This window comes from Streptopelia decaocto (genome assembly GCF_964273445.1).
Source record: "Streptopelia decaocto genome assembly, chromosome: Z".
NCBI lineage: Eukaryota > Metazoa > Chordata > Aves > Columbiformes > Columbidae > Streptopelia > Streptopelia decaocto.
Window position 1 is genome coordinate 71,716,358 of NC_138657.1, and position 25,695 is coordinate 71,742,052.

General features: G+C 49.7%; 1 protein-coding gene across 14 annotated transcripts in view; it reads right to left on the reverse strand.

The window, feature by feature from the left end:
• The window catches only part of RUSC2 (RUN and SH3 domain containing 2), a 65,073-nt gene that overhangs the window by 5,896 nt on the left and 33,482 nt on the right, over positions 1–25,695 (reverse strand). For 11 of the 14 annotated variants that reach the window (XM_082075074.1, XM_082075086.1, XM_082075085.1 and 8 more), the window contains 6 exons: positions 11,236–13,314; positions 6,343–7,128; positions 5,612–5,812; positions 3,969–4,112; positions 2,802–2,878; positions 962–1,136 (listed from right to left, as the gene is read on the reverse strand). In XM_082075074.1, coding sequence (XP_081931200.1) covers positions 962–1,136; positions 2,802–2,878; positions 3,969–4,112; positions 5,612–5,812; positions 6,343–7,128; positions 11,236–13,207 — 3,355 coding nt within the window. In that variant the 5' untranslated portion in view covers positions 13,208–13,314. Of the gene's footprint in view, positions 1–961; positions 1,137–2,801; positions 2,879–3,968; positions 4,113–5,611; positions 5,813–6,342; positions 7,129–11,235; positions 13,315–14,691; positions 15,330–25,695 lie in introns of those variants that run through there. The other 3 variants (XM_082075076.1, XM_082075077.1, XM_082075078.1) reach the window with 3 other exon arrangements.

Below are 25,695 nucleotides of genomic sequence, written 5' to 3' on the forward strand. Positions count from 1 at the left end.
GAGAGAAGCAAAATGCTGAGATTATTTGTGGCCAGCAAAGACAAAATACCACAATGGGAAGAAGCATCAAGGCAAAGACGGATGTTGGCTGTGTGCCCATTCCTGTATGTGCATTACCCCTCTACCAAACATCAAGATGAGCTCACTCCATCCCAACATGTGGTCTGGGACGTGGGTTGTGGTGTGTCCCAGACTGCCACTCTAAAACTCTGGGAGAGTTTCAATACCACAAGGACCTCCATCCCACACTTGAGGGACAATCATGGCCCTTGTCTCAAAATGAGCAGGTAAACAGAATATTGTGGTGGGTTGTTCTAATTTGAGGTGTCTGCAATCAGATAGAAAACCCCAGAGCTGGTGATTTATCACAAACAGGCTGGGCAGCTTCCCAACCCTGGATGTGAGCTCTCAGTGATGCAGAAATCAGTGTGGCCTTGCCATGTGTAACCTTAGAAAGGAGTTCTCCTGCATGGTAGCCACCTTCACAGTCTGGGGATGCAGACTGGTACTGGCAGAAGGTGCAGATGTTGTGGGGATGCTTGAGCCAAGTGAGTTATGTGTGCAAATTTTCTTACAGACCAGGCTATAGCACAACTTTGCTTTATACAGTAGCTGTGCAGGGCTGAAGATGAAGGTCTAGAAATACCCTGGAAACTCAGAGCAGGGAAAAAGGGCATTCTTTGTTTTGTTTTGTTTCATTTTTTCCTTTTTTTTTTTTTTTTTGCTAGGGCCTGTTATACGAGAATCTGGAAATTTCAGGGGAAATGACAAGAAATATTTGGGAAGAACAGAGCAGCAACTCTACCGCCTTGCAAAGAGAAGGTCAAGGTGCACCCTGTTCCATGCAGGGAGCTGGGTATTATTCTGCATCCCCATCCTTACAGCCAACTTTCCCCAGCTCCTCTCAGCCACAACATGGGAGTATCACAGAGAGATGGGCATCACTGCAGACCCTCCATACCTAGCTGGGTGGATGCCTCCACCACACTCCAGGGGATGTTCCTCCTCTGGCCAATGATCATGTCCAGGACGTAAGCCTTGAGCCCATCACTCAGGATGTCCCGGACAGCAGGGCATAGGTATTTCAGGATGAGATGCCCCACATTAGGGCTCACAGAGCTGTTTCCAAGTTTGGCCTAAAGGACAACAGGTGACAGGGAGAGTGTTGGTAAGTGCTCCACAAGGTACACATGCATGCAAACAGTCCAGCCCCACTTGCCTACTACAGACACCTAGCAAGCAATATCCAGACAATGATGCTGCTCCACAGCTCCCTGAACAAGCAGGCTCTTCCCCATCACCCCTGCTGCCTCATACACCAGTTCTGGGTTGCTCCTTGCAATGTCTGCCCCAGGCTGGGATGAGGCAACAGCTTGGGAAGAGGATATCCCAGTTAGAAGGGATGCCTGGTCCTCCCTAGAGGTATAACAAGGCTGTCCTGCTGGAGGAAGAGTAGGGGATTTTTCTGCTGCTCTAGATTTTCTTGTTGCTATTTTTGAAGCAGGAAGCAGCAAGTGAAATAGGAACTCCCATCACCGAGGGGTTAAGGAACACTTAACTCAGTGACATGCAGAGCTGTAATTCCTAGGGATTACTATAAATAAACGGGGTAAGGGTAAAATGGATGGACAGAGCTCAGGTTGAGGTGAGGAAGAGCATAAGAGCCCAGCATCAGCAGAGTGGGGACAAATACTGCTGCAGCTGGTCTTTGAGCTGCTGAGGGGTCCATCCATAGGGATCAGCCCCAGGCCTTGCACATCGTGTTGGTGGCTCCAGGCAGTTGTGTTCAGGGCACAGATTTTACCAGCTGAGCTGGAATTACACTGGCTGGTTGGCATGGGTCCACAAAGGCCCTGAACTGAGATTGAACTTCTGGGTCAGGAATAATCCTGACAGATCTATTGAGCGTGGGAGCATCAGGGACGGCTGCTGCCTCTTGACAGGTGAATGCTCAGCCTTTGGAACACTGACGCATAACAAAACCCCAGCTCAAAACCACAGCATTTTCTGGTAAGTAAAGTAATGGGGAAATGTTGCAATTATTCCCCAAACCAGCACTGCAAGAATAGGAAGTTCACAGTGAAGCCTTAAAAAGCTATGAGAATCCAAACAGCTCTGGTTAAGCTGCACAGCAACCTCTGCATCAGTAACAATTGTAATGAGGGGCAAATTACCCTGGGGTCTGAGATAACATTGAGTGGGCTTGGAATCTGTCCTAGTCAGGTTTCTCCTTAGGGATGGTACTCCAGGGCAGCTGTCATCTCCAACTAGTGTCACACTGCTGCTGTGGGACGGGTGAAGGAGGGAGACACAACTCCTCACTACATGGGAAAAAAGAGCTGGTGTACTGCAACAGTCCAGAAGTCCAGCTGGCGTGGTATCCTCTCTCATTTGAGCCATGAGTAAGTGTATAAGAAATAGTGAAACCAGAGTAAACATATATATAATAGTTTCCCTTAATTCTCTCCCAGACTACAACTACTTTTGACTCAGAGACTACCTAGGCTGGACATTATTCCTATGTGTTTAAGTAGACCTCAATGAATTTCCCTTCACTGTAATTTTCCAATCTTCCCTTAAATCCACATAAACTTTTAGCACCCCCACAATCAAGCAGAAAGAACTGCCACAGGTTTACTATCAGCTGCATGATGTACCGTCACCTTTGTTTTGTTCTTGGTACTACTACCTTCATTGAATACCCCATATTTTTCGAACAGGAAGAGAATGGAAAGACAATCTTTCCCCATCCTCTCCATGTCACGCATAATGTTGAAAAATCAAATGAAAGCAAGATTTACCTTCACCCCTGGATCTCTGCTGGTTCCAAAGTGAGCCACAATCAGGTCAACAGCAGTGTTGATTGCCTTCACCAGGCCTAGGGGGAAAGACCAAGTCAGAGAGCTGCCTGAAGGGCTTCCAGGACAGCCCCCAACCCAACACTTAATGAAGAAATCAGGCAGCAGCATTTCAAGCCCGTGACAACACACACGTCCTCTGTGCCAAAAAAAAAACAGCAGAGCCCCTCCTAATACCTCACCAAATCTATCCCTGTTGGATCCAACACCCACCTACCAGCCCAGCAGCAGGACAACCTTCAGAAGTAGCTGAAGGATAAGACACCCTGTCAATATTCCCAAGAGACATGGACTGTCATTACCCAGACCATCCCTTGAGGGAGCAGAGATGGGGTCTGAGGCAATAGAGTCTTTTGTTGATTCCATCCTATGGGGTGGCAGGGCAGAAGCCATGCCTTTGGCAAGCTATGTAATGGTTTCCAGTAACAAACCAGTGCTGGGTAACGTGACATCTGCATCCGTATGATGCAAGAAGAGAAGTGGCATAGAGGGGAAAGCTGTCATTTGGTAATCACCAACACATAGCTGGCAAAGACATGAAACGTTTGTGCACATCCCTTGCCTCTTACATAATACCCAGTCCCTAAGCCTGCCTCTATCATGAATCTCATCACAGCCGTAGCTTGTTCTGCTTTGGAATCCTTTCTCCCACCCTTTTACATAAACACTTTACCATGTAGGACCCAACAGACCTTTTACCCAAATTACAAAAGCTGAGCCTAGCACACCTGCCACCTCACATGGATTGATAGGTCTACCCATATATACTGAGGCAAAGGTGGGAGCATGTCCTGCAGGGTCATACTCCTGTGCCTGCCTGCTTTCTCTGCACTTTCCTGTGGACTCAAGATTCTTTCTAATCACATTTCCTGGGACAAAACGCTCGAACATACTCAGTGGCATATTTGATGGTGCAAGAACCTGCTGTTGAGACATGTAGTTACCACGCTACAGTACAGAAAGGCAGGGAAATCAACCATTATGAAATGACAAATCATCTCATCACGAGATGAAACAAATCATCAGAGATGAGATGAGACAGGAAGAAGCACTGTTCACCTTATGCTGTGCTACACCACATGCTCCTTCATGAGAGATTCACAGACTCACCCTTCTTCTGCAGCAAGTCGATGGAGATGGACTCTGTGTTGCCATCTGGGGAGAGGCAGAACTCAGCAGGGGGTTTCTCTGCTAGTGAGAAGTAGTCAGGGAAGAAGTCAGTGTAGGTAAGCTGTAGTTGCCTCATAGACTGTCCTGCAGGGCCAAGACAGGAGGGAGAAAGATCAGCCCCATGCCCTTATACTGAAGCCTCTCCCACATTGTTTGCTTCTCTCAGAAGCAACTTGCATGAGCAACAGTCTTCACCTCAGCTTTTCCAAGACTGGGACAGCAGGGCTACAGGCTCATGACTCTACCAGCAATGGTTTGCAATGTGAGCCTGTGCAGCTCAACCCCACAGCCCACCCAACATCCAGCCCCAGCTTGAGTGGGGGCTCACAGGCACTGGAAGATGCTGTGGGAGGTTCACCCTCATGGGCTGGTACTAATGGAAACCTTGCCGCACCAGGATCTCAGAGCTGCTGTGTGGATAGCTCCTGCAAGTGGGGTCAGAAGTAAAGCACAGAGAGAGTTACTACTTGTCACACACAGGCATCCATGGGCAACAGACTACATGTCTTCTGCCTGTCCCCTGGGATGGCCTCTGTTTTCAAGGGGTGACTTCTGCAGGAGCACTTTCATGTGCTCTATTTCCATCTCTTTGATTCCCCAGCTTTCTATGAGACATCTTCCCATGAAGGCAGATGGAGAAACTATTTTGGTTGGCAGAGTGAGGTGTAGAGCTTTGGATAATTCCCTCCTGGACTGAGACTGGCCTGAAGAACCCTCTCCCTTCCACAGACCCCACTGCTCTTCCCAGAGGACTCTCACAGGTTCAGCCAAAAGCAGCCAGCCCTTCTCAGCCCTTCCTGCATGGGTTTTGGAGGACAGGTAAGATCTTGAGGGCAAAGTATTGAGAAGACAGAGTCCCACTGAGCCCTACAGTGTTGACAGCTGGTCCATGGAAGCTACAGCCCAGCACCTGCCATGCTGCCAGGGTTGCAGCAGATGGGCAGACCCCAGGGGGCACCAACACAACATCTCCAAGGGCTACAACTCCTGAACGGGACATGAACTGACACTTCTGAGGTCCGAGCCACCTCTTGGGCCATTCACTTTCCTCTTCAATCCAGAGCAAATCTGGACCCAACTGTTCTCAGCTTGTGGAGAAAAAAGGGGGCTCCACACAGAGTATACCCATCAATGAGGAAATTTTCACCTTCCTCTTCTACACCTTGGTCCCACTATGATCAAATTCATCATCCCTCCTGCCAGCAGCAGACAGAGCAGTGATGAGGCCAGGCTGAACCTGAGTCCCAAGGGATCGCAAAATCACAGAATGGTGTGGGTTGGAAGGGACCTCTGGAGATTATCTAGTCCAAAACACCTGCTAAAGCAGGTTCACCAGAGCAGATCACACAGGAACATGTCCAGGCGGATTTTGTATGTCTCCAGAGAAGGAGACTCCACAGCCCCTACCAGTGCTCTGTCACCCTCAAAGTAAAGAAGTTTATCCTCATGTTTAGATGGAAACTCCTATGCTCCAGTCTGTGCCCGCTGCCCCTCATGCTGTTGTTGGGCGCCACTGAAAAGTGTCTGACCCTGAGCCCCAAGGCCACCTCCCAAGACCCCCCCAGCAGAAAGGTGGTGCGCACCGTTCAGTTTGCCGTGGAAATGGCTGGTGTTGAGAGTGCCTGGGAGATCAAAGACGGGGTTCCCCCGGTTCAGCCGGGGCTCTTGCTGCCTCCTGTCTAGGCTGCTTGCTAAGCCAGGCAGCCCTGAAACACGATCCAGACCCAAGGGGTTCCTTCGCCTGTACTCCCGCCACTTCAGCGCTTGGGGGGAGAGGTGGTTCGCTAGGATGCCGCAGGCAGTGAGCACCAGACAAGAGGACATGAGCAGACAAGAGGATGTGGAGGGGAAATGGGGAGAGAGAGAAGAAGAAAGAGGAGGGGCAGAGAAAGACAGACAGCACATTAGTTAAAAGTCCAGCAGCATTCCAGGTCGTTAGCACATAAACATGAAGGGAGGTGGGGGCCACAGCCTGGCAAAGCAGGGCAGGGTCCCGGGTGGCCTTGTGGCTGCAGGCATAGAGGGAGCAGGTTTAGGGTGCCAGCACATGGCATGGGGTGCTGTAAGATCAGCAGGTCCACGCCGCCTTCTCCAGAGACACAGTCTAGGAGTCAGGACTGGAGAGACATGCTCTAAGTGCAGGACTTTCTTTTGCAGGCAGAGCAATTGTAGAGGCTGTTTGGCACTGCAGCACCCAGATGCAATTTTGGCCCGGGCTGTGGCTATACAGATGGGTGGTACTGTAGGGAGCAGCCATGGCCATAGGGAGCTGGAGATGTTCCAGACTAACATGTCCTGGCAGATAAGTACCTACCATTGAGGGGCCGTATTCCCATGCTGCTCAGGGGACCAGAGTTGCTGGTCTCGCTGCCACTTCTCCAGTGGGGATCTGCATGGCCTCCCACCCTGCTCATGGGCATACCCATGGAGAGCGGCGGGAGGGACCCACTGTGGAGTCGGTACTCGGAGAGAGGTGGGCTTGATGCCAGTGATGTCTCCTTCTTGAGAACTGGCTTGGGGTTCTCCTTTTGCCTCAGGGCATCAGCTTTGGTGGCCTGGGAGGGCTGCATGGCACTGACAGCAGGGGAAGACCTGGTGGGAAGCAGGCTGGCAGAGATGGGGCAGGACCTGCTCCTGGGGGGCTGGCTCTCTCCAGCTCGCTCTGTGGTGGGCGAGGAAGAGGACTCCACGTTTTGAAAGAAAGGCACGTTGCATCTCACAGGAGAGTAACTCCCCAGGGGGGATGGCCGGGTTGTTTCAGGAGCAGGCTTCTTCATGCAGCCATCATTGCGGGAGGCAGCTCCATCCACTGAGCGCTGGGTCAGGAACGTGCTGTGGGCTTGGCTCCCCACCACCCCTGACTGCTCTGCCAAGGTGGCCACGGCTGAGGAGTGGGAATTGGAGGAGATCTGCTGGCTGGCAGGCCGGTTGCTGGACAAGCTGTAGAGCTGGGAAAGGCTGGAGGCAAAATGGCTGTGCAGGGCACGGGCCTTGGGTGGCTTGCTGAAATGGTGCTGGAAAACAAACGGCTGGATGGGCAGAGTTGTGGGACGCTGGTCCTTGCTGTAGCGTACCACAGGCTTGCTCTCAGTGCCACCACCTTTGAGGAGAGAAAGGAGGACAGAGTGTGAGGACAGGCAGGGGGACAGTCATCATCAGCCCAGCAGATCGCAGGCAAAAGGGAATATAGAATCATAGAATAGACTTGGGCTGGAAGGGACCTTCAAAGGTCACCTAGTCCAACCCCCTTGCAATGAGCAGGGACATTTTCAAACAGATCAGGTTGCTCAGAGCCCTGTCCAGCCTGGCCTTGGATGTTTCCAGGGATGGGGCATCTACATGTTCTCAGCTGAGGGAGGAAGAGGATGAGCTAGAGGCCAGTGACACATGCAGAGTGGTTCAAGTCTGAACTGGTTACAGACATCATGAGCTGGCATGGTAAATACATGTGGCCCCAAATGCACAGTTTCCAGCTGTTGACAGCTGTCTTGAAGCACAGAGTGCTGGACCAGCAGCTTGTTTCTTCTGGCAGGGTTACCACCTCCACATCCCTTCCCCATGCCTTGCTCTCAGGACAGCACAATGTCATGGCCCCAAGCTCCCGCCCTTGACCTGCCTCTGCCCAGGCCACACCACAAAGACATGGCCCAATGCACTGTGGTACCATAAGACTTTTTATCCCAAAGGCCCATTCCCTCTCACATGTGCTGAGAACTCACCCAGCCAAGCACAGGCATTACATGCAATAGCACCACAGCTCAGCAGCCCACACTGCTCTCAGTGCTGTTGGAAAGGCTGCTTGCTTCCCCTTCTCCTTCCCTCCTCTTCCTCCTGTAACTGTTCCGCCTCTGAACACACCACTTCCTTCCTCCTCCTGCCTATACCAGATCCAAGCAGGACATTCAGACCACAGCAGAATTAAGAGAGCTTCCAATCCTGGAAAAGGCTGGTCTGATCCATCAAACAACTAACAGGGATGTCCTTAAGGGAGTGTGCTGGGCTGATCCCCTATGCGTGTCTGTAGCTCCTGGTGGGGACACAGTATCCCAAGGGACAAAGCTGAAGGGTGACATGCCATGCACACAGTGCACAACACACATAGGACTGGATGCACACACAGGGCTGACTGGGATCCCTGATTGCTATCCATGCTGCATCTCAGCTTACTGCAGCACTTTCTGCCTTGCCTGTCCCCCACTATGAGCCAGCAGTGTGCACAGGTGGCCAATACGGCGAACAGTGTCCTGGCTTGTATCAGGGGTAGTCAATGGTGCACAGTCTAGTTGGAGGCCAGTATCTAGCAGAGTGCCTCAGGTGTCAGTACTGGGGCCAATATTATTCAATATATTCATTAACGATTTAGACAAGGGAATAGAGTGTACTATCAGCAAGTTTGCTGATGACACTAAGCTGGGAGGAGTGGCTGACACGCCAGAAGGCTGTGCTGCCATCCAGAGACATGGACAGGCTGGAGAGTTGGGCAGGGAATAACATGATGAAATTTAACAAGGGAAAGTGTAGAGTCCTGCATCTGGGCAGGAACAACCCCAGGTTCCAGTATAGGTTGGGAAATTACATATTAGAAAGCAGTGTAGGGGAAAGGGACCTGGGGGTCCTGGTGGACAGCAGGATGACCATGAGACAGCACTGTGCCCTTGTGGCCAGGAAGGCCAATGGTACCTGGGGTGTGTTAGAAGGGGGGTGGTTAGTAGATCGAGAGAGGTCCTCCTCCCCCTCTACTCTGCCCTGGTGAGACCACATCTGGAATATTGTGTCCATTTCTGGGCCCCTCAGTTCCAGAAGGACAGGGAACTGCTGGCGAGAGACCAGCGCAGGTCAACAAATATGATTAAGGGAGTGAAGCATCTCCCTTATGAGGAAAGGCTGAGGGAGCTGGGTCTCTCTAGTTTGGAGAAGAGGAGGCTAAGGGGGACCTTATTAATGTCTATAAGTATATAAAAGGTGAGTGCCATGAGTGCCATGAGGATGGAGCCAGGCTCTTCTCGGTGGCAAACAATGATAGGACAAGGGGTAATGGGATCAAGCTGGAACACAAGAGGTTCCACTTAAATTTCAGAAGAAACTTCTTCTCAGTGAGGGTGACGGACACTGGAACAGGCTGCCCAGGGAGGTTGTGGAGTCTCCTTCTCTGGAGACATTGAAAACCCACCTGGACACATTCCTGTGTGACCTCATCTAGGCGTTTCTGCTCTGGCAGGGGGATTGGACTAGATGATCTTCTGAGGTCCCTTCCAATCCCAAACATACTGTGATACTGTGATACTGTGGCCAGCAGGACCAAGGCAGTGATCGTTCCCCTGTACTGGGCACTGGTGAGGCTGCACCTTGAATACTGGGACAAAGGACCCATTCCAAGCAGACCCCTGGTGTTACTGCTGCCTGCAGGGTGTTCCAGTCCTCTCTCCCTATAGCTAACCTTCAGAAGGGCTTGCTTTCCCTCTAGTCCCCCCTCAGACCCTCTAGGCTCGCATGCGGCTCTCAGCTGGTGCGAGGCAGCTCTGCCTCTATCTCCAGCCACAGGCAGGAGCTTTCCCCACAGCCCTAATGCCTTTCTTGTTGTGACAGTGCAGAGGAAGGAATCGCAGCAGGGGGTGTAAGAACTGCTGGGGAATTTTGTCATGAGAGCTCCTCTCTGTCCCCTCCTTCCTGAGCAGCTCTTGCTCCTTCCAAGCACGCCCTCTGTAAACTTAGACGGCTGCTACCTGCTGCCTGCTCCCCGTAGAGACCCGCCTTCCCTGCCATCCTGCACAGAGTGCATGTTCAAGGCCCAATAAACAAACAGGATCATACCCAAAACCACTCTCGTTCCAAAGGCCAAAATCTCTCCCACACCTGCCACAGCAATGAGTCACATGTTCTTCCTATCTCCTGCCAGAAATCTTCAGGGCGTTAAAAGGAAGCAGTCTGGTACTTGGCATGTTAGGAGCTATCTACCGCAGCAGTCTGGTCAGAGCCCCATTTTAGAATCATAGAATCATAGAACAGTTTGGGTTGGAAAGGACCTTCAAAGGTCATCTAGTTCAACTCTCCTGCAATGAGCAGGGACATCTTCAACTAGATCAGGTTGCTCAGAACCCTGTCCAGCCTGGTATTGAATGTCTCCAGAGATGGGGTATCTACTGCTTCTCTGGGCAACATCTGCCAGTGTTTCACCACCCTCATTGTAAAAAGTTTCTTCTCCATGTCCAGCTTGAACCTCCCCTTTTAGTTTAAAACCATTATCCCTTGTTCTATCACAACAGGCCCTGCTTAAATGTCTGTCCCCATCTTTCTTATAGGCCCCTTTTAAGTACTGAAAGGTCGCAATAAGGTGTCCCTGGAGCCTCATCTTCTCCAGGCTGAACAACGCCCTTAGACAGGTGTTGGAAGCAGGTACAAGTGCTGTCTAGGGTGCAGACAGAGGTCTCTTGCCATGCTGGAGAAATGGCCATACTTCTGATGGGGCTGTCACACAGCTTCCTCATCAGGACATGGAAACACAGTATCAAGGTGGAAAGCAACTAATGTATTAAAAGCTTTCCTGCAGAGGGAGCTGGCACAATTACCTTCCAGAGGAACCTTTGCTGCAGCCCAGTGCAGTGTGGAGAACATGGCCAGGAGATGCCAGCTGAGACACGCAGGTCCTCTACTCTCTGCAGGACTCATGCTCTAAGTCCTGGCAGAGACTGTGGGAGGTCCCTGACCCTGCAGTGAGAGCAGACCACTGGCTACACCTCTTCCCTCTCCATCTCTGCCCCATGAGGCTCCAAAGAAGGCTAAAAACTCCTAAATGGTTCCCTTCACTTTGTCTGCTGGGAACATGACTCTGCTGAGCATCTTCAGATCTCTGTCTTAGGAGCTAAAGGCAAGTGATTCTCATGGACTGGGGGGACTACAACGCCCTGGAAAGGAGACAACCGTCCAAGCTGCACTGACCCTAAATGCTAATGCCATGTCCTCCCTTACATGATATGAGAGGTTTGCACAAAACCTCAAGAGGCTTCAGACATAAAAGGACACAGCACTTGCACTGATCTAGGTCTGAAATAAGCACAGCCGAGCTTTCTCCTAGGGAATGGTAGACCAGGAAACAACCTGCACAGGCACTGGCGTCCCATCACCCTGCCGGTTACTCTGCTGCTCTCCTCAAGTCCCAAACAGCAGCCTTTCTTTTTACTTCTCCATTCTGCCTAGTTTGTCTCCTTACCGTCTGCATGGGCTCTAGCATCTCTTTGTCCGTGGCCACTGGCAGAGCCACCTGAGAAGCTGGCATCTGCCTCCATCAGCAGGGAGAGAGAAGCTAGCTCACCTGCCCCATGCCCACTGGGGACCTTCTCAGTGGAGATCGAGTCTTTGGTGGAACACAAAGTCTGGCTGTCCACAAAAGCATCATTTAAACAGAAGCCCTCGCAGCTCCGGTTCAGGCCATGGATGAAGGGCATGGGTGGAAGACTCTGGCTGCGGCGAGCTCTTTCTTCAAGAAAGCTTGGACCATCCCGCTGTGCCTCAGGGATAGGGGAGAAATCCAAAGAGGAATCACCACTGGACCGGAGTGGTGGGGAGATGCCATTCTTCTTCCGGCCTTTAGCCAGTTCAGCAAAAGATGTCACTCGCTTTGGCGGGGAACTCTGGATGGGTATCGCTGGGCTTTCACTCAGCTTGACAGGACAGCTCACCATGCGCTCCAAGGAGCCCAGCCTGCTGCTGGGACTCCTGTCCAGGTTCTGATCATAGCTCCTGGAGCGCTGCCGGCTTGTGTTGAGGTTAGGTGGTGACACATTCACATAGACCTGACCCTCAATCATGTTCTGGGTGGCTTCTCCTTTTGCCTCCTCTTCACTGCACTCCACGTTGCTTTCTTCCTGTTTCAGGTCAGGCCTTCTAAACAGATAGTATTCAGTGGGCTGGGCTGGGCTACCTTTGGTTTGGTCTTCCGAGCAGCTAGTTATGGAAGATCCTGCTGGGCTGGGGGATGACTGGGAAGACAAGTCACATGTGACTAACTTATAGTAATTCTGAGTAGCCACAACAAGCCGTGCTTGGCTCTGGAAGCAGGCAGTGAGGTCTGAGCTCTCCGAAGTGCAAGGCTCACAGTGGAGGTGATAGGAGTTGCAGTTAGCGTCAAGAACAGGTGAGGAGGAGTGTTGACACCCGCACACCTTCTCTGAACTGTCTGGGTGATGTGACTCGCAAGACATCTTGGATTCTGTGGGTGATGAATGCAAATCCAGGTAAAAAGCTCCTGTGTCTGAGTGGCTGCAGAAGGAAGAGTCACAAGACAGGTTGGCTGAATTCAGGTTAGATCGAGAATGGCCATTCATTTTGTTGTAGAGAGCACTGAAGTTCACCAGCACGCCATCGGAGCTGTTGCAGGAAGAGTCACTGATGTAACCCATCTGTTGGTCAATCACTTCAGACTGACTTGACGAACTGTAGCAGTGACAGTGCTGGAGCTCCGAGCTGGAACAGCTACATGTCCGGCTGTGCGGGGCATCCTGATTCCTCAGCAATTCACCCGTGTTCTGGTTCCACTCCTGCTCACCACCATCAAAGGAGAAGCTGGAGGAGCTGCCACGATGGCAGCTGTATTCATCCAGCTCCATGCATTCTGAGGCCTGGTGGCACCGGTTCGCATTGTTCCTCTTCTGGACATCATCACTGCTGATTTTGTCCTCTTGCCCATCTACCACACCTGACCGGCTGGCCATGTTCCAGGATTTCACAATGTGGCTGGAGTCGTGAAGGTGGAAAGGGGGCAGGGACAGCTCGTGCAGATGAAAGGGAGGTTTGCCAGCCACAAGTGAGTTGTGAAGGTGGAAAGATTTTTGACCCAAGTCATCCCCAAAAACACTGAGGTCTTCGCCCTCAGTCAACAGAAAAGGGTTGTGTCGCTTACTGACACTAGGGACAATCAAATCCCTCGCTTTGCCTTCTTTGCTGTCCGAGGCCTCTGCTGAGGTTTTGGAGGTCTGGAGAAAGCTGCTGTACACCAAGGAGTCGGTTTGTGAAAGGTCTCTGTCTGGAAGAGCAGAGGTCCGTGTAATGCTGAGCTCTGGCTGGCAGAAGGGGTTGGTCCTTTTGCTTACGGAGCAGCACTGTCTGTCAGGGACCTGGCAATGTACCAGTGGAATGTGATGGACAATCAGCGTCTCACCAGTCAGTTTGGGTGGACTATCCATGGCGAGGAATGCTCTTCAGGACATCAGTTAAGCTGGTGCTACCCATGGACAGGTAGGGCTGCACAGGAGAGGCAGGGAGGACACTTTTCACGGGGGAATTCAGATACCTAGAGAGAGACAAAAACACAAAAGAAGTCACCTCTCAGGAAAGGCAGTGGCTATTTGAAACATCCTTAGTTTGACTGAAGACTTTATGTGCTGACAAGGGCCACACAGACTGGTCCTTGTCAGCACAAGCACCCGAGCACAAGGTCCAGAGCTGGCCTTCTTCAGGGAAAGCATCACAATGTAAGACAAACTTGTTCCCAGGCTCCTGAAACAAAACCTGTGTTTCCTAGTGACCCCTCTCAAACTTACCCAAAGTGAGCTACTAATTTCACTCAAGTAGCTAAAGGGTTACAGAGGCTCTGGGCCAAATGAAGACCTGACTGTGGATGGCACTGTACGCTCACAGAAAAACATGCAGGCAGCACAGGGTCTGAAATGCAGTGCTGCACTCTGGTGAGAGCGGGCCATCTTCTTGCACTGGATTCAACACATTTGCCTGCCCCTAGGTACCTCGAACTTCCCTTTAAGAACCAAACACTGAATGGCACTGCCAGACCTTGCAACATTATAGAGACACAAGTCTCAGCTGAGACTGGAAAGCAAGAACAGACTGGAACAGGAAAGTAGCAACAATCATCCTTTTCCAAAATCCAGGAACCCCCAGGGGGTCCTGAGCTCTTCTAATGGTGCCAGGGGAGCATGCCAAAGTATGAAACTACTTCTGTGTACAAATTCCTCTCCTGTGAAAAGCAGCAGATGACTTCAGTGAGGCCATGGGAAGCTACTGGTGATGGTTAAATAGGTCCCATACAGCACATTGCCTTCTGCTAACCTATTGCTGATGGCTAAGCCTGAGCTCAAGCTGGTTCTTTTTGTGGTCTAGGGTGCCTGGTTCACTCTCCACTAGCACTCTGCCATGTTATCTGTGGCATTTATCTGCTCATTTTATTACCTGCTGCACTTCACAACAGTACGACTGACACAGCCCACAGTTCCAGGAGCTGTACAGGCAGGACACTAAGAGCCCCACTCCCTCAGTGTTCAGTAAATAAAGCTAGAGGAACATGTTCACCAGCATTTGATATGAGAGGGCAGAGAACATATTAATTCCTCCTTCCACATCCAATCCAGAGGTCCAACATGCAATCACCTCCAGGACAGTATGAAGGGGTTTTCCCTCTTGCCTTCCCTTCACACGTCAAAGAAGCCATTATAGAGAAGTGCATGGGAGGGAAGCTAAGGCAGCAAGGAGAGGGAGAAACCACAAAAGACAACAGTGATCCAGGATGATCATGAGGGATTAAAAAACGACCTAGTGCTCTCATATATCCATCACTTGTTCTGAAAACCTTGGCTCAGACACACTTGGTCAGCATTCCACATCCTATATCTCATCCAGGCATTCCCAATGCTTAAAACACATTGACACTACACACCATGATTCTGTTCCGGACTCCTGGATCCTGGGTCCGCTGCAATTGCTGACATTCAGGCTCCAGAAAGTAGCATTCACAATATCTGTGTTTGTGTACTTTACCCCAGCATTTGTGACTATGGGAAGATAATGGATCTGGAGCAGAGCTGCAAAGGCACATGGGAGCCCAGGAGGGCAACTAAGAAATGTAAGATAAGTAAAGTTAGAACAACAGTGTAAGCAATGAGACAGCTCCACAGAAAGATCAAGGACTTCATTTTTTTTCAGTTCTTTCAGCTTCATGGCATAAGAATGGCAATTAAAAGGTGCTTAAAAAATGATCAAAAGAAGTACTATCCTCCCACTCATAGTAGTGCTTCTCACAGACACAGGATGATGCTGGCAGGAAAAAAATACTGAGATAGAAATGGACCTAGTGTTTACAGTAAACACCTAATTATGTAAAATTTAATGCTAGCACCACTGTTAGAGAACAGACAAACCTTCTGGTAGACTCCACCAGAGATCATAATGATACCTACACAAGGGACACACTCACCCTCCATGTCTGTGTCTGCTGGGATGTTTCACCCAGGATTAGGCTCTGAAGAAGAAAGGTCATCTGGACCACTTGGACCACATCCAGCTGGACTGTTGTGGGACCCCTAACCCATACCCCACGTATAGCCTCCATAATGCCTATATCACCCCTCACTCCCCTTTCAGTGACTCCTCTGTCTTCTGTCTCACAAGCCTCTGGCTCCTTTCCCACAGCCACCAAAAGGAAGGAGTCTGTCCTCAGCCCAGTTCCTGGGCCGAGATCTTTCACATGAGGGATTCCCAAGCTCACAGTGTTCAAGAACCACCATGGGCAATAGCAGCTCCTGGCTCCGTGTCCAGCACACCCGCACACTGAAAGTGGTATTCAGGAGCTGGGGCAGTGTTCATGCCCCTTTTTTTACCTTGCACACCATTGCTTGTACATGGAGCAGCAGGAGCCCCTATTCATCCTGTAATCCCTCTCCAGAACTATGGCGAAAAAGCTGCTCCCCCACTGTCTGTCTGCCCTTGTTACTGGTTTGGTAGCTGATTGTAATGCTTAGATCATGTCTCCCCATAAGGTTTTGCTATATTTTGAGTGTTGCCACAATGCAAAGACTTGAAGAGCATAATTTTGAGGATACAGACCGTGATAACAGCACACTTCACTGCTGAAGCACTGAATCTCCGCTGTCTCTGGGAAATGGCTGCTTGGAGCTGGCTCCCAGCACCGATCTGCTGACAAGCCCTGCTGAGCGACACACACTTCACGTTGGTGCAGATGCTGCTGTGGGAGGACAAGGCTCGCACAGGCACACTTTGACATTTGACAGCAAAATGTCAAGAGATCTGACACGCAGCCATTTCCCAGCTGTCACTCTGGAGCCCTGGCTGCAACATGCAGCTCTGCCCAGCTCTCTGGTTTCAGTGGCAGCACAGGCTCCCCGGGCGGGCTGTGATTCACTGGCTGATGCAGACGCTGCAGCAGACGGATGCCCACCCTGCCCGCATCCACAGCCTGCTCCCAGCACCAGGCTCTGAGGTCCAATATCACAGGCAGCATACAGCCAGCTCCTGCCCAAAGCCAGTCTGACAGCTTCCCTAGGGCTATGCATGACTTTTTTTGTGACCTAGATAACCCCGTTTCCCTTGGGACACCTCTCCTGGCTTCCTCCTGTCTCAAGGATGCAGGGAGGTTGGCAGTAGCACTGCCAGATCAGGGATTATTCAGTTCCCAAAACCAGAGCATCCTTCCTGGCCATACCAACCCTTGTCTCTCCCACCCTTATTCTGGAAGACTGTAGAAGGATCCTTCCTCTTCTGTTCAGGGTCTGGTAGGCTGGGATTGATGCTGGAGAATAAAATCCAGAAAGCAAAGTAGTTTTAGATTTTGCTGGCTTTGATCAGCTCTTTGTAAAACCTTCACACCTCTTTGCAAGTGGAAGTTTCCAGATGAGGGGATAGCAGACTGTACCTGAACACTTTTTGCCAAATCAGTTCATTCTTTTTATTTATCATTTGCAATAGCACAGGCCCACAGTGAGCTGAATCCTGCTCAGTCCTATACATATAACACCAGACACAGCATACAGCAATGATCCCTGCCCAGAAAAGAGTGTGGTGGCACTGCAAGGCAGGGAGGCACACAGGGAGCACCATGACTGTAAAGACATCAGTACAAGAGTCACTTTGACTGCAAATTTCAAAATTCTTTACCTTCTCCATACTGACACCATCTGCTGCTACACAGGAGGTATGGGATTTTTATTCAGTCAGCTCTTTCTTGACGTGCTAAGGGTTACCTGGAGAAGGCCAGACACTTCATTACCAGTGGATGCTTCATTCCAGCCAAGCTAATACAGAGCAGATGTGGCAGATGCACCCTCCACCCACCCCACTCCCAAGAGCAACAGAAACTTCTAGGCTGATAGACCACTATGGTCATGTACACACCACTTGGTTGACAGGCAAGGCCTCTGACCAGTAAGACACCTTGGTTGAAAGAAGGTTCTGGACAATTACCATAGATGACCACAGCTCAGATTCAACTTGGGTATAAATGGAGCCCACCGGAGACCCCAGCTGAGTTGGTCTTCCTTGGGGTAGCAAGTCTGTAGCTGAAGACTCTTCTCTTCAGACTGGCCACCTAGGGAACATTCCCTGGGGACTGAAACACCTTGCTAAACTGGTAAATGATCTAGGTACCGTGGAGAGTCGTCACTTAGACACAGAGTGGGAAGATGTGCATTTTGAACCATCACTCTAGAGTTTTAGGATCTGATCCTTTTGAGTTTCAGTCAGTTGCATAGTAATTGAACTCCTAACTATTGTCCAAACCCATGTTGTATAAGGTTATTGGAGTGCTGAATAATTTTGGACATTTGCAGATGGTTTCTGTTAAACAGATATGGTTAGAATAAAGGCTGTGCAGAGCTTGTTGCCTGCCTAAATTGACATTGGGGTGCTTCCCTAATAGCAGAGAAGGACAGCTTTTTGCCAGCCACCTATGGTGTGGTGTGGAATTTGCTTCCCCAGGTGCCCCTCCATAATAGGTTTGAGGTCCTGGATCTTGAAGAAGAGGTAGGTGAGGATGTGGTACAAGGCCCACCTACAAGGTCACAAAGAAAGAGGCAGTTGACTCCACATCTCAAGACTGCCTCTGATAAGAAAGAAAGAATGGTAATTGTAACAGGCAATTCCCTTCTGAGAGGGACAGAGGGCCCAATATGCAGGGTTGATCCTCATCATAGGGAAGTTTGTAGTCTACCTGGAGCCTGGATCAGGGATATCACCTAGTGCACCCAACAGACTACTACCCACTGCTGATCTTCCAGACAGGTGGGGAGGAAGCTGCATCCCACAGTCTGAGGGAAATGAACAAAGATTTCAAGGCCTTGGGACGGTTGGCGAAAGACTCTGGGGCTCAAGTGAATTTCTCTTCCCTCCTTCCATTTTCGTTGATGACGTGGGATGTAATAGAAGAATTCAGTCCATACAGGCCTGGCTACAAGACTGGTGCTACAGGCAGGGCTTTGGATTCTTTGACAACGGCTGGTTTTATAAGACACCTGTCCAGACAGTGGTATGTAGGAAAGGTTTATCTTGCAGGGGCAAAAGGATGCTGGGACAGGAATTAGCAGGGCTCATTTGGAGAGCTTTAAACTAGACTTGAAGGGGGATGGGGCTGTAATGGGCTTGCACCAGTGGGGCAGCACTCTAGAATTGATGAAGACTGGGAGGCCTCCCATCCCGCCAGGGTGAAATCAGTGTGCTCAGCTCGCTCTCTGAAATGCCTGCACACCAATGCACGCAGCATGGGGAACAAGCAGGAGGAGTTAGAAACCTGTGTTTGGTCAGGTGATTATGATCTGGTGGCAGTTACAGAGACATGGTGGGACAGTTCACATGACTGGAATGTGGTCATGGATGGCTATGTCCTTCTCAGGAAAGACAGGCCAGCCAGGCGAGGTGGTGGAGTTGCTCTTCACATGAGAGAGCAACTACAATGTATTGAGTTCTGTCCAGGCACGGATGAGGGGCGAGTTGAGAGTCTGTGGGTGAGAATTAAGGGGCAGGCTGGCAGGGGTGATACTGTTGTAGGTGTCTATTTACAGGCCACCAGATCAGAGTGAGGAAGTTGACGAGGCCTTCTACAGGCAGCTGAGAGCAGCCTCACAATTACAGGTCCTGGTTACCGTGGGGGATTTTAACTTCCCTGATGTTTGCTGGAAGGACTGCTCAGCCGGCCAGCCACAGTCCAGAAGGTTCCTCCAGTGCATTGATGATAACTTTCTGATGCAAGGAGGTGGAGCTGACTAGGAGAGGTGCGCTGCTGGATCTCATCCTCATTAACAAGGAGGGTCCCGTTGAAGTGGCAAAGGTTGAGGGCTGCCTTGGTTGCAGTGACCATGAGATGGTGGAGTTCAGGACCTCCTGTGGCAGGAACAGAATAGCAAGCAGAATTGCAACCCTGGACTTCAGTAGGGCCAACTTTGACCTTTTCAAGCAATTGCTCGGGGAAATCCCATGAGCAAGGCTGCTTGATGGTAAAGGGGCCCAAGATAGTTGTTTAGCATTCAGGGACTGCTTCTACCAAGCTCAGGATCAGAGCATCCCAACACGTAGGAAGTCAAGGAAGGGAGCCAGGAGACCTGCATGGTTAAACAGGGAACTGCTGGGTAAGCTCAAGTGGAAGAGGAGAGTTTACAGAGAGTTTACAGGGCTGGCCCCTTGGGAAGAATATAAGGCTGTTGTCAGAGGGTGTAGAGAGGCAACTTGGAAAGCTAAGGCCTCCTTAGAATTAAACCTTGCAAGAGGGCTGAAGGACAACAGAAAGAGCTTCTTCAGATACATGGCAGATAAAACCAACATCAGAGGCAATGTGGCCAGGACGGTCAATGGCATCCTAGGCTGTATTAGAAGGGGGATGGTTAGTAGGTCGAGAGAGGTTCTCCTCCCCCTCTACTTTGCCCTGGTGAGACCACATCTGGAATATTGTGTCCAGTTCTGGGCCCCTCAGTTCAAGAAGGACAGGGAACTGCTGGAGAGAGTCCAGCGTAGGGCAACAAAGATGATAAAGGGAGCGGAGCATTTCCCTTATGAGGAAAGGCTGAGGGAGCTGGGGCTCTTTAGCTTGGAGGAGACTGAGGGGTGACCCCATTAATGTGTATAAATATATAAAGGGTGAGTGTCACGAGGATGGAGCCAGGCTCTTCTGGATGACAACCAGTGACAGGACAGGGGCAATGGGTACAGACTGGAACACAGGAGGTTTCACTTAAATATGAGAAGAAACTTCTTCTCAGTGAGGCTAACAGGCACTGGAACAGGCTGCCCAGGGAGGTTGTGGAGTCTCCTTCTCTGGAGACATTCAAAACCCACCTGGACACCTTCCTCTGTAACCTCATCTGGGTGTTCCTGCTCTGCCATGGGGGTTGGACTAGATGATCTTTCAAGGTCCCTCACAATCCCTGACATTCTGTGATTCTGTGATTCTGTGATCAATGCTTGCATCTCCATGTGTGTGTATATATATATACACACATACATACATGTCAAAGACTCATTAACTGCAGCAAAGCTCTAGGTAAGAAGCAGGAGAGGAGCACTGAGCAACAAAAGATGGTTCAGCACTGATCTGAGAGCTGCCTGCCAAGCTGTGTCTGTGCTGTAGAAAGGAGGCAGAAAGCTACAGATAACAGGGACATGCAGCGCCTTGCAGAGCTGAGCCCTTCAGGCTCTGCACCTCATGCCTCCAAATCTCCATTCTGCCCTGTCCTCAGAAACTAAGGATGTTGTGCTGATTTTCAGGGTGGGCAGTGCAGCTCCATGGCTTCTGGATTACAACCTCCTGCCTCTGCAATGCTGCTGAGAAGATGCAGAAGCCATCAGAGCTGGCTCCATACTGGCCTGCAAGGCTCTTCTTCAGTTAGAGGGGGCTGCTGCAAACACCAGCCCTGCCTCTAAGTGTTGATGCGTTAGGTGTGTCGGTCACATATCTCCAGGCATACCCCACTATCTGTTACGCCTCCAGCCACGCTTTTGGAGTTCCATCGCTGATTGCTTAATACCCTGCTCTGATCAGTCCTCTCAGCTGCACATGTGGGATGGACAGGTCATGCTGTGACACAAGTTTCCTCACAAAATGTAATGCAATACTGGGGGAAGCATGCAGAAATGTAAGAAATAGATGTGATTTAAATGCAAAAAGTTTGTGCATATGTAGCACCAAGGATGAGGAGGCAGGGGCACGATCATCAGAACAGTCAGATGGAGGTGATGCTGGCTTTTCGGAGGCTGGCTTTTCTGAACAGATTACTGTTTCTACAAATCTCAAGTCACTTCATCTATGAAACTGAATGCCTCATGGAAACCTTTACCTGTGAAGGTTCTTGCTGTCTCTTTCTGAATGGCTATGGTTTCACTGTCATTATCATCTTCCTCAGACTGACCAAGATCCACCATGTCACTCAAAGGTGAAAGATGGAAAAAACAGGGTTAAAATCTGGGCATTCAGTTACATAGATGAGCCAGCAAAAATCCCTTTGTACTGCAGCTGCTTGTTCATTGAGTGTTGTTCTGTGTGAATCCCTGACTGATACAGAGCATTTGCATTATCACGCCTGAAGAAACCACACAGGTCTACAAAACAAGCATGATCACAAATGCTGCAAAAAGCAAAGGCTTCTGTGGGGTTGCAGATGCGGGCACAATACAGACCTCTCTTCTTTGCCCCACAGTGAGAGATATATTCAGTTTACTCCCTGTAAGTCTACCTCCAGGCAAAAGGGCTGAGAGATGAATCCAAACTGAAAGCCACTTTGCAGACAGCACGGGGAATCTCAGAGCTCACTGGTTCCAGCACCAGTTTCCAGGATCCCAGTAAGGCAGTTTGTCCCTGCTCCAGCTTTGCCACTCCAAAAGCTGCCAGAAAGTACTGAATGCTTTTAAAAAACATTAAATGGGAGAGTTCCAGCAAGCTGGAGTGCATTCAGGGAGCAGCGTGAATGAAGAGGATGGGGCGAGGGGCACGGGATGAGTGGCCTGGGAACGGGTCTGAACCACCCGTGTGAGTAAGAAGAGGGTGGAGCTGAGGAAGTATGTAAGTTGCTGTAGGGTGGGACTAGCCAATGGTATTTGTTTGGACATCTGTTTATTTCTTGCCAGCTAATACATCTCTGCCAAACTCAAGCCTTCATTAAATGCTTCAGTAAATCATCCAGTTTAAGGAAATAAAAGGTGTAGGAGAAAAAACTGCTTGTTTGACTCATCCTAAAACTCTAGCTCTTCTTCCCTGCCTCAGAGAACAGGGAGCATAGTGATGGTGGTCTGCCTGGTCCCAGGGTGAATATTCCAGCACCCTGTACATAAGTGGAGCTGCAGTAAGACTAAATACTTCATACATTTGTGCCTCAGCTCAGGCTGGTTCCCCTCCTGCCCCTGAGCAAACAGTGATTCCTGAAATGAACACTTCTATTTTCTTTCCTCAGGGAGGTGCTGCCTGGGCCAGGGCTTTTTCCAGTGGTTTCCAGGACAGCCTGACTAAGCTCATGATTAATGTATCATTACATCCCAGAACTATATAGGGTTATGATGTGTTCAAAATGGACACTGCGGCACATGACTATCAATCACAGCCCTTGTGCACATGACAGCAAGGAGCTGCACAGGTCAGGGCTGAGGGGCTTGCCAGCAGAGGATGAGAGGGTGTGTGAGATGAACATAAGCAATAGGTAATGTGCATTCCTGCTGATGAACACAACAGGCATGAGGCAAGTATTGCCTCCCAGTCAGAGGAAAAGAGGCCCCACCTGCTTTGTGCATTTTGAGTTACGGAGGACATTCAGAAATAGCTCAAGCAGCAGATCTATACCAGCTAACACAGGAGCTAGACAGTCACCAAACTAGTTTCTCCCATTTCTGTGCTCTCTTGCTCCGTGACTCATCATCTGGCATGTGGCACTCGGCAGGAGCCACTTACAGGCTGTGACTCATGAGCATCCAACGAGGTGATCTAGGCTGGAACCTGCTCCTCCTCCTCCCCACTGGCCCTCCTCTGCCCCAGCCCCCACCGCACATGCTCCTAATTACTATATGCAAATCCACAGAGGAGAAAAAGACTGACGTTTCTAGCTGTTAATATCAGATCAAAATTGTGGCTGAATTAACTGTAGACAGAGTAAATCCTTTCTTAACACAGACGCTGCTCTAGTGGCAGCAGCAGGAAGATGAACCACGCTTCTATAGCACCTTTCTGCCTGAGCACTCTGAAAACATACAGAAGATCTCACAAGAGCAGAAATTACACAATTCCTTTCTGAAAAAGGGCTCTGCCTGGGTGCTGGAGCCTGGCTGCTGAAGGGTTCCTGCAGCACTCAAGAACCCATGAAGAAAGAAAAATAATCCTATAAGCAAAGGAAAAACCTGGGCAAAATCAGTAGCTGAAGGTGTCAAGCTTAACTCCTCCTTAACTGCACAGCTTTGGCCAAGGCTTAGCTGCAAAGCAGGACTGTCAGCTGGCTCCCTGATGAACACGCTCCTTCTACAGACCTACCTGCCTGTCTGAGGACCCTAGGAGCCAGGGGCTGCAGCTGAGGACTGACAGAAACACAGCCAGCAGCTGTGGGTGAACCAAAGCCAGCAGAAATGCAGAATGAAGGTTTTCCTACCAGCTCCTATGCCTGGAAGCTGTGAGCTCAAAACTCTCCATCACAACAGCCACAGGAGGGCAGGGAATAATGTGTCCTGCTGAGGGAGTCAGGCATCAAACTCAGTGACGCTTTGAGGATCAAAGCTGACTCTCCGACCTATGCCTGCAGGTGTACAAGATGGCAAAGCTGCTCCCAAAGTGTGTTACACAGCTACAGGCAGCTGTTCTTGCTCAGGTGTGCACTGCCAGAGCAGAGGCTCCTGAGACGACAGCAAGAGATGGAAAGGGTGTGGATGCTTAATATGGAGATATTGTCAACAGCACTGGAGGTTTCAGGGTTTGCTGATGATCTGAAGCACCTCAAGAACTACTAAGCTTCAGAAAGACCTCTCAACGAGTCACAAATCACTTCCACTGGCCCCCTGGGACTTTCCCCCATAACATTTACTGGAATCTGGCTTCAGACAACTTGTTATTGTCCACACCATGGCAAAGGAGAGGCTCTGCTTAGCCAAGGCCTATGGGAGGATAATTTCAGAAACAAGTTTCATCTGAACAAAGAAAAAGCACATGAGAACAGCTCCATTTCAAGTAGATCTAGATACTCAATTACCTTAATGACTTGGGGAAAAAAGATGAGCTACGTCTTGAGAGGGACAAAGGTCTGTCTTCACAGTGAGCTCACTGCTGTACAGGTCAGCACACCCATACAGACTCCAGCCACTCCACAGCCGCGTAGCTTCACTATTGCTTCCTCTCCATCCAGATAAAAACTGACATTGCATTTTCGTCTAGACCACGCCTTGCAGGAATCACAGCTGCAAACCCATCCTGAACCCTCCCTGAAAGGCACAAGCATCAGCAATCACTGGAGAAAGGCTGACCAATAAGGAACTCAGTCTTAAGATAACTCAGTTAGAGGGGCTGTAAAATCATGCTTACTGCCTATTCAGTCCAGAGCTCCATGTATGTAGGAATCGCTCACCATCAAGTGAAAAACAAACATTTCTGGGACAGCAGATTACAAATGTACAGGCCCATGTAGCAACACAGCAAAAGCAAAGCAGGTGGCAAAGGTGGCTACAGGACAGTGAAGTAAAACCACAGCAGGTCCAAGTTCTTGAAATAACTGAAGTACAATCCCACAAGGCACCATAAATAAAGCTGCTGGAGTTGTCAGAAGGGTCCAGCAGGATTATTTTCAGTCTTGAACACAGCAGTGGTGCAACGGTTTGCTATCAGGTCTAGGTAGCCATCACCTAGCAGGAGAAGCAATGCAGGTGTGGCATTACCTAGCAGAGATGGGCATCAGTTCTAGCAGACAGCAAGAATGCCTGCATCTGCATAGCTGTATTATTTTTAAATCAGGCAATCCTACGTGTTATTTAATACGCATTGTATGTAACCAGATCAGGAGCTCCAAAATCAAGCACAAACAGAAAACATCCCAGCAGCAGCCTTGTTTTATTAGATGTTCCTCCACATACTGCACATACAAATGGTTTTTTAAGCAGCAGCTACGTCCAACAGCTGACTCCTGCAAAGACTGCAGGAAACTTTAATGCTTCTTAGCTCTAGGTAGTTCTGCCAAGACCAGAAACAGTAACTGGATACACAAGAAGAAATTTTCCATCTCTCCAAAGCAAGAATATGCAATAAGCAATTCAACAGTCTGGAGGCTGGCAGCACCCTGATTTGTGGATGACAGCATGCTAAAAAGCAAAAAGGCCAAGTAACAGCCCAATAAAGACAGCATCTGATGAGATTAATGCATCCAATTTATCCTGCTCTCTCAGGGACATCAGGACCGTGTATACTTTTGGGCTGATGTCCAAATGCTTTTAGATCACAGGCTGGATTTTGTAGTCCCTTGAAGGTAGCTACAGGAAAAGATCCTGTAACACATAAGGTTGAAAAGGGAATTTGCCTGATTACTGTCAAGACTGTACATTCAGGTCCCTGAACAAACAGGTCCACTGTAATCAAGTCCAAATGCTCTCTGAAGCTCATTTCAGAAGAATTCAGAGTGGGTGACAAAATGGCAGAATGATTCCCAAGATGACAGGACAAGAAGCTTCTGAAATGGGAACAAATCCTCGGACTATTGCAAGACTCCCCCCCGTCAAAGGCAGTCTCCTTCATATGAGAACAGTTTATGTCTAGTAGTGGGTTTCATAACACAACTATAGAAAGTTAGGAGCCTATACAATCATAGTGTTACATATTCTTGACATCCCTTATAACATCCTGCTTTTTTTTTCCTGAAATCTTGCAAATTGTAGGGTTTGTAACTTCCTGAACCAATGAGTTCCACACCAAATTATACGTAGTTAGTCT